This window comes from Miniopterus schreibersii (genome assembly GCF_964146895.1).
Source record: "Miniopterus schreibersii genome assembly, chromosome: 4".
NCBI lineage: Eukaryota > Metazoa > Chordata > Mammalia > Chiroptera > Miniopteridae > Miniopterus > Miniopterus schreibersii.
Window position 1 is genome coordinate 10,965,117 of NC_138105.1, and position 8,536 is coordinate 10,973,652.

Consider the following 8,536-nt stretch of genomic DNA (forward strand, 5'->3'; position numbering starts at 1 on the left):
CAGCTCATCACCTCTTGCTGGGACTGAAACTGCCCCCTGACCAAGCCGGCGCCCTGTCCCCTCTTGGACAGAGCACTGAAGCAGCACATTGAAGAGCTGCCCCATGCCACCCTTAAAAGCTCCGTAAGCAGTGAGGGGGCCCAGCCGAAAGCACCTGAGATTCCTTTTGGAAATGGACTTGTTCAGGTACTGGTGGAGTGAGGGAACAGGGAAAATTTGAACAAGTTTCCCCAAGAGTGGCAAGATTTCCCTCAGGGAGGAGTGATTAGGGATGCAGGGTAGTGGGCAAAAGGGAAAGGGCCGCCCGAGGTGTAGTATTTTTAAAACAAGGTGTGTTTGTCTATCAATTGTGTACTTAGAAATTAACTTCAAGCTATTTTAAGCATCCAGATGATTCTAAAGTGAGCCCACTGACTTCCCCTTGAGAGCCAGGTGTCTAGGGCCCTAGTTCTCAAAGAGGAGCCCAGGGTGCACCAGCAGTTCCTGGGAACTTGTTAAGCATGCAAATCTCCTGGACCCCCCAAACCTGCAGAATCTGAAACTCAGGAGGGGAGGGTGGTGGAGCCCAGTTGCCCAAATTTTTAATATTCTGTGCCCCGGCACACTGCTTCTCAAACTAAGGTAGACGGGAACCCCCTGGGGGTCTTGCTAAAATGCAGGCTCTGAGCCAGTAGGTCTGGGGTGGGCCTGAAAGTCTGTATTACCGACAAACTCCCCAGAGATACTGATGAAGCTGGTCCCTGGACCACACTTTGAGTATCAAGTCTACAGCAGGTCAGCCTGTTTTCCAGGCACACAGCCACGCCCAGTCCTTGACCTACAAACAATTCACTACCTGGCCCTTGGCAGAAAAAGTGTGCTAGCCCCTGACCTAAAGGAGTCTTTCTGAGCCTGACACCCCATCGGGGTGACCTCTCCAGCATAGTTAGCCTCCAATTGTGATTCCAGAAACTACCAGCATCCCTCCACTCCTTCTGCCTGGTCTATCTCCCAACTGTCCCTGGACTCCCCCAGCCCTACCTGAAAGCCCAAGCTGGGTCCAACCTGGCCCTCCCCATGGTAAAAACAGCCTGGACCTCGGCCTCCCTCATGGTCTGGGGCAGGGATCTGGATCGTATTGAATGGATCTCTGAGGCTCCCACATAAGACACAAGACACTCTTGGAAAGGGGGCTCTCTCATCCTTTATTTCCTGCGGGGTCAGCGGCCCTCGAGGGCCCGGTCTCGGGCGATGACAGCCTCTTCGAACTTGATCATGAGCGTGGTGCCCTTGTGCCAGTGCGCTGTGACTTTGGCGGGGAAGCCGCTGTGTGTGAGCACTGCCTCCACGATGCCCGCCGTGAAGCTGGCACAGTTGAGCGTGCTGTTTTCCTTGGGCACGGAGATGTAAGTGTTGATGAGCGGTTCCCGCTCGATGATGTAGAAGGTGCGCGCGTCGTCGTTGGCCTGCTCCAGCTTGTCGGCCTCCTTGCCGAAAAGCGCCTTCCACACGGCGCCCTTGACGAAGAGCAGGGCGCCCAGCACCTTGGTCTCCCGCCGGGCACCCTTTTCGCGAGCCACCAGCGCATCTAGAACGCGCGCGCCCACCTGGCGGCCCAGCGCAGCGAGACGCGCCTGGAGCTCGGCCACGGAGAAGACGCGGCTCTGGCAGTGCTGCACCAGCTCGGAGAAGAGCAGCGCGAAGGCGCTCAGGCTCACCTCGGTGCGCGGCCGCGCCAGCGCGCGCTCCAGCAGCGCCGACTTCCCACGCGTGAAGCGCGCCTCCATGCCACAGCCGCTTCCCTGCGGGGAGACCAGGCAACAGCAGCGTCAGGGCCGGAGAAAGAGCCCTGGGACCCCCAGCCCGCCCCCAGGCGCTCTACCACTGACTTCTCACATGGGAAAGGAAAAGGGGCTTTCACCTGGGCGTAAACCTAGCCTCCTGCCCCATCCAGCAGAGGAGAAACGGGGGCCCGAGAGAGCTTAGGGGGTAAGGTGGGAGGAGAGACAAGAGTGGAACCACGAGGGGACGAGGGAAACCCCAATCCCCAGGTGATTTCTTGTGCGTGAAAAGCACCTTTGCGCCCCCTCCACCACTGTGGCAGCAACTAGAAAACGAGGGCAGGGAGGCGGCAAATAAGGATGGGGACCGTGAGGACCCTGGTGTGCGCTCCAGCACTGACTCCCTGCGGGTGCAGCTACTCCCCTGCCTCTGCCCGGGCGTAAGCGAGACGCTGAAGGTGGGACTAGGGGGTGTGCTGAGACCACCAGCGGCTCGGGGAACAGACGCGATCCACGGGGCAAGCCAGGAAGGGGCGCTGGGAACTCTTCCAACCCCGCGCAGGCAGCGCCAACCCGGCGCGCACGAAGCACGCCTCCTTGGGGCAAAGAGGGACCTGCATCTGTAACAAAGCCGGGGCGGGAGGGGCGGGGGGCGGAGGAGCGGGGGGCCCCTCCCCCCGGGCTCTCCAGAGAGGTGAGGGGAGGAGAGGGAGGGGGCTGACCCTCAGACCCGGGGCCTAAGGGACCAGGAGGGGGCGCTGTGACCCTCCGTCCCAGCGCGAGGAGCCGCAGCGGTCCGTGGGGGAGACTCGGGAGGGGGCTAAAGGAGGAAACCCCGAGGGGGGCTGAGACCCCCACGCTGCTGCTCTGCGGTGGGGGCGGCAGTGAGTGAGGGGAGGAGCCCAAGGACGCTGACACCCCCTCTCTTCTCCTCCACCCTCGCCCACTAAGGTGGGCAGCCGCCGCCCCGGTGAGGTGGGGAAGGGGAACTGAGCGCCCCGCCCCCACCAGGCGGGGACGGGGTGGCGGCCGGAGGGGTCTGGAGGCCGGGACGGCGCCCGCGGCCTCCGCGTGGGGGGTGGAAGACGAGCAGGGCCCGGGGGTCCGGGGCGCCCCCGCCCGGGTGAGCAGCCGCCTACACGGAGGGCGCCGCGCGGGACGGGAGGGGCTGTGCTGAGGCCCCTCTATTGGGCCGTGACGCGGGTCGCGAGCCGAACCACGGAAAGGCCAGGGCCCCGAGACCCCGGCCCGGGCGGGCGGAGGGGCCGCGGAGGGGCACTCCCTCCCTGCGGGCCTCCTGGGTGCGCCGCAGCCGGCCGCCCGGGGGTCGCGGACGCCGAGAATCTGGCCCAGGACCCACAGGGCCGCAGGGAGGGGTCGGGACGAGACCCGGCGCGGGCAGGGGGCGCGGGCGGGCAAAGTCTCACCGGGAACTGCGGCCCGCGGCTCGGCCGAGCTGCTTTACGACGCCGTAAATGGCCCCATGTGCGCAGGCGCCGCGGTGGGCAGGCGAGTGGGCGGGGCGCGCGCCGCGATTCGCTAGAGCGGCCGCTCGAGGGCGCGCGCGTCCGCCGAGCCCGACCCGAGGGTGCGGTCCGGGGCCTGGGATCTCGCCGGCCTTGGTCGGCCCGGTTCAGGGGGACGGCAGCGCGGATGGTCACATGTTCACGGGCACACGTCTGTCTCAGGGGCACATGTGCACACATGTACAGCTCAGGCCACAAACTCTGGTGGGCACACACTCAGGGGCACAGGGACTCGGTCGCTCCCTGAGCACGTTCACGGACACAGGGACCCGCTGGGGACATCGTTCTCATGCACCCTCGTGTCCCCAGCGTTTCTGGCATAACGTCCACCAGATGGGTGTGATTTTTCCCATTGCCCAAGTCCAAACACTTGCAGACTTCCCCCAAACCCCCAGTCGCCCCAATAACAGATCTGAAAGCCACATTGTTTTCCTTTGGCCTTTATTTCCATGAATCACAAAATGTGATGCAAAAACAGCCGGCCACCTGTGTGTACGTGCTCTGAGCACTCTCCGTGACACAATCAGGCACGCTCACATTGACACAGTTGTTCACACAGGCACAGGGAGTAACAGGGCACACACCCTGACACCCACAGTTAAAATGATACATTCCCACAGTGTGCTCCACACACACTTCTGCCCTGACACGTTTACACACACAACATACTGCAGGACATTCATGCATATTCACACTGACAGTGAAACATGCATGGGTAACACGTGTCACCAACACCCTCGCTCACTGTGACACCCTTGCGGTCTCTGCTGACACAGCCACCCACTGTGACGTGCATGACGCTCACAACGTGCTATGATGCACACGTGCCACATGAACAGTCACACAGCTGTGCACACACACCCACATTCAACATTCACCCAAAACACCTTCCTGTGGGACACACTGAAATACCCGCCCTCCATGAAACGCGTACGCCCCCCCACACACACGCGTGCACACGTGCAACTCCACAACATTCATTCTCCATGACATAGGATTTTTTATAAATATCTTTATTGATTTCAGAGGGAGGAAGGGAGAGGGAGAGAGAGAGAAACATCAATGGTGAGAGTCATTGATCCGCTGCCTCCTGCACGCCCCCTGCTGGGGACCGAGCCCAAAACCAGGGCATGTGCCCCGACCAGGAATCGAACCCCAGTCTCCTGGATCACAGGTCGATGCTCAACTGCTGAGCCACGCCCGGCCGGGCGACATACGATTTTTTATGTGGGAGAAGATGAACAGGTTCCGACCAGGCTGGGGCCCCCATGTTTCACCTATACTGGGAGGTACCACCGTGTCCTCCAAGCTGCACCCAGGGCTTCCATATCTTCTCATTTATTTAGATGGGGGTGCTGAAGGAGGGAGATGGAGATCCAAAATCAGACAGATCCCCCCTGGGAGAGAAGCTAGGGCCAAATCCAGGGCTCCGCCTCCCCTGGCCCCAGCTTACCTTGACTTGGCATTTTATGCAGCATTTCAGAGATTTTCTGTAATTGACTCTTGATTTGGATTATGTCTGGGGTTGGGGAGAGACAGGAGAACTCTGGGGTGGGGCCTCGGACAAGGCCCCCACCTTCATTGGGAGTCCTCTCCTTGCCCAAACCCCCAGGCTAGGGTGCTGCAGAGCCCTGCACTTGGGGTTCCCAGCAGCATTTAAATACCCCCCAAGTCACTGAAAGGTGACATCCATCACCCCTCCAAACCCTGCCCTCTGGGAGGGAAGGACCTCTGCTGTCCCCTCCCCAGATTCCCCAGCACCACAGTCCATGCAGTGAAGGGCCACAGGAGCACCTGCTGGCAGCATCTTCAGTTTCTCATTCCCATGGTAGACATCGCTCTTGACCTTGCCGATGTACGTTCTGACCTCACTGATGCTCTGCTGGATATTGCTCCAGCCCTCCTTCTGCCCTTCCTGGCACTCAAGTGCTGAGTGAGAGACTGAGGGTATGGGCGGGGATGTCTGTGTCACTGCGGCTGTCTCTACCCACCCTCTAACCCCTTGGGCCTCCCCCAGGGCCTCCCCTCACCATTCGAGAGCTCCATTTTCAAGAACAGCATCTCCCGGGACATCTCAGAATCTGTTCAGGATGGGGGAGGGTAGAAAACCCCTTGAAGTGCCCCAGTTCTGCAGCCCTGGGAGCAGGGGTGGGGGGAGGGAGAGGGACTGGGGGGAAAGGGGACAGTGGGAACACTGGGCCTCCCCAACTCTTCAAACCCCTCCATGCTGCCCCGGTCCCCTTCCCCACCACCAAAACCAAAAGCCCACTCACTCTTTACCAGGATCCAGGCCAACAGGACGATGGAAAGCAGAGCAAGAAGAATGTACAGGGTCACAATGGCTCTGTACAACCCTGGGGAGCCCTGGGCAGAGTCCGAGGATGGCCTGGACCGGGCTGACAGTGGGGCAGAGGCAGGGCGGGTGACCTCCAGGGTTCAGGACCACCACTTGGACTATTAGTACCGATTCCAACACGGTCACCTCACTCCCTCTTCCCAATGCCATTGGCAGCTGTGCCCACCAGCAACACTGCCGCCAGCATGCAGCCTGGCCTGCACCACCAGCGCTTGTTTCTAACACTCTCACCGCCATGCCCCCCTGTCATCACCATGGCCACTAATCAGCAATGTCAGCAGAAGCTGTTACCAGCAGCCACCAACATCAGTGCTCACTGTGGCCGACACTGTCCCCACCAACTGCACCCTTGCCAGCTGTCTCGGTGGATCCTCCCTGTCACCTGTTCCCCATCACCCAGACCTTCACCAACACTTCCACCTACACAGTCACCACCGTGCCGCGGTCCTCGCCGCCCGCAAAGCTGCCCCCACCCGTCTCGCGTAAGCCTTGGCGCCACCACCCCCTGCACCACCGACCCCGACCCCCAGGTGCTGCCCGCTGTTCCCGCGACGCCCTCCCAGAGCTGCAGGTGTGGGCTGGCGGGGCTGCTTACCCTCACTCTTGGGTGGTGAATGTCTGCCCCGGGCCTTGTCCTGCTTTCTGAAGGTCAAGGTGATATTCTCGTAGTCGGGATCATCTGCACCTGCGGGTGGGTCAGTGGGAAGGGTTTGGAACCCGGCCTGGAGCTCGGGGGTGGAGCTGGGGGTGGGGGTGGGGCTGGGGGTGGACTGGGAGGGGGCTCAGAAATCCTGGTTCGCCGCACCCCTGCCTACAACACATTTCTGGGGATAAAAGTTAAGTAAGACCTGCTTCTTGGTTAAGAGAAGAGGGTCTGTGAACGTTTGGGGGATACACGTGCACACACACACACACACACACACACACACACACACACACGCCTTTTGGGGAGGTGAAGAACCTCTGACCCCCACTCTCAGCTCCTTACCTCTCCCATCCCAGCCTCCCCCTCTTGACCCCCCCCCCCACGCCAAGTTACCTAACCTTTGTTATTGGCTGGGGCCTCCTGTTGCTTGTCTTTGAAGGCTGCCGCCTGCATCCTGGCCTCCTGGTTTATTCAGGTTCCCTCAGCCTCCATGGTCCCGTGTGCCAGTCTGCCCACACACATCCCCACCCACCGGAAGGTTTCTCAGCAGATGAGGAAATCTCTGGGTTGGGGTGTGGGGGAGGAAGGAGAGGTCAGCCTCCTCTTTTCAGGGATCCAGAACCCTCCCACCCCGGGGCATCCTCACTCCCCCAGATCAAGAGGGGTCTTAGGAGACCAGAGGTCTCAGGGTGGACCAGGAAAAGAAGCCTGCAGACCTAGAGGCGGATCAGAATGGTCAGGAACCTGTGATAGATGTTAGCAAGTGCTACAGTCATCATTTCAAAATACATAAATGCATCAAATCAACATATTATACATCTTAAATTTATATAATGTATGTCAATTATATTCAATAAAAATAAGTTTTTTATTATTATTTTTAATCTTCACCTGAGGATATTTTTTTCATTGCTTTTCAGAGAGAGAGGGAGGGAGAGAGAGAGACATTGATGTGAGGGAAACACATCAATTGGCAGGATCGAGCCTGCAACCGAGGCACGTGCCCTTGGCTGGAATTGAACCCGAGACCCTTTAGTCCTTAGGCCGACGCTCTAACCACTGAGCCAGACTGGCCAGGGCAAAAATAAGCTTTTTTAAAAAAGATAAGGAACACGGGAAGCTGTGTGTGTGTCTGTCTGTCTGTCTGTCTGGATGACCCTCATCCTCCTGTCTCCTCTCTCTCAAGAGAGAAGCTGTGACACCTCCGAGTCCCACCTTCTAGGGTAGGGGCAGCCAGCCTCAGAGGCAGGATTCCTGGGTCCCCCACACCTTTCTTCCTTCCGCAGCAATCCCATACCTCCATCCCACCCCAAGAAATTCTACTTCTTCAAGGCCCATGGAGTAAGGGAACAGATGTGAGGCCACGGTGCTAACCACTGGACTCCACACCCCCGCCTGCAACTGAGGCCAGGTCCGTGCCTCGACCTTCCCTGGAACTACTTTTCCCTCAACCTGGAGACCCCGCTCAAAGAAACACCTAGAAGCACACTCACTCTCAGGCCCCTGCTCACCTACCCAGGCTGCGCACCTCAGCTGCACGCTCCTGGGGGTCTCGGAAGGCACGTCCCACGAGCCACAGACAGAGTCACATGTGCAGCCGGTGACAGCAAAGCCTGTGGGCCTAGAGGATGGAGCTTAGACCCCAAGCTCGAGGCTTGGGGGTGGGGGGGTGGGGGGCTGGAGGCTCCCACACCGAGGAGTGGAAGCCAGATTCGTGAGCTTTATGGAGGCTGGGGGCCTAGACATCAGTGTCCTAAGAAAATGGAGCCCTGGAGGTGGCTGGGAATGTGGACCAGGACCCTATGGAAGCAGAGGCGGGGGCTGGCTCCGTGGTCTTCGAGAAATAGAGGCTGGACATGGGGAAAGGGGGTTATACGACGCCGGGAACAGCTGAGAGCATGGAAAACGGACTTCTGTACTCATGTGCTGGTCAGGTGACCAGGACCTCCCAGAAGTGACACTCCCGATGACTGGTTCTTACTGCCCCAAGAGCTGCAGGAGGAAGGAGGGGCTCTGTGAGACCAAGCTGCCCCTCCTCCACTCGCATGTAGCCTAGGCCCTGGTGGCTTGGAGTTTGGGGGGGTCAAGAAAACTCCCCTAGAGAAGGCCCTGGTGGGGAGCTCTGGTGACGGAGAGCTCACCTGGAGTCTGTGGGCATTTTGGAGGAAGGAAGGTTTGGAGCTGTGGTTAAATTTAGCTAGAGCTAGATGGGGTTGGGGTTGGGTTGGGTTTTGGGGTTGAGATTTGC

General features: G+C 59.6%; 2 protein-coding genes across 2 annotated transcripts; both read right to left on the reverse strand.

Moving 5' to 3' along the window:
• Nucleotides 1-1,165: 1,165 nt before the first annotated feature.
• Nucleotides 1,166-3,253, reverse strand: TRAPPC5 (trafficking protein particle complex subunit 5). Its single transcript, XM_081135589.1, has 2 exons — nt 3,188-3,253; nt 1,166-1,781 (listed from the first exon to the last, which is right to left on the reverse strand). The coding sequence occupies exon 2, from the start codon at nt 1,764-1,766 to the stop codon at nt 1,200-1,202; it is 567 nt and encodes a 188-aa protein (XP_080991715.1). The 5' UTR covers nt 1,767-1,781; nt 3,188-3,253; the 3' UTR covers nt 1,166-1,199.
• A 1,025-nt stretch (nt 3,254-4,278) lies between these two features.
• Nucleotides 4,279-6,821, reverse strand: MCEMP1 (mast cell expressed membrane protein 1). Its single transcript, XM_081136735.1, has 7 exons — nt 6,687-6,821; nt 6,238-6,327; nt 5,560-5,682; nt 5,317-5,367; nt 5,081-5,227; nt 4,740-4,805; nt 4,279-4,641 (listed from the first exon to the last, which is right to left on the reverse strand). Exons 1-7 carry the CDS (start codon nt 6,739-6,741, stop codon nt 4,625-4,627), a joined length of 549 nt encoding a protein of 182 aa, XP_080992861.1. The 5' UTR covers nt 6,742-6,821; the 3' UTR covers nt 4,279-4,624.
• Nucleotides 6,822-8,536: the final 1,715 nt, after the last annotated feature.

Bases quoted from the DNA above. Each gene is read 5' to 3' on its own strand.
- TRAPPC5 (XM_081135589.1), bottom strand. From the start codon at position 1,766: ATGGAGGCGCGCTTCACGCGTGGGAAGTCGGCGCTGCTGGAGCGCGCG.
- MCEMP1 (XM_081136735.1), bottom strand. From the start codon at position 6,741: ATGCAGGCGGCAGCCTTCAAAGACAAGCAACAGGAGGCCCCAGCCAAT. The intron at 5,683-6,237 runs GTAAGCAGCCCC...CCCCACTGTCAG, and splicing joins TTCACCACCCAAGAGTGAGG to CCCGGTCCAGGCCATCCTCG. The intron at 4,806-5,080 runs GTGCTCCTGTGG...CCCCAACCCCAG, and splicing joins ACTGAAGATGCTGCCAGCAG to ACATAATCCAAATCAAGAGT.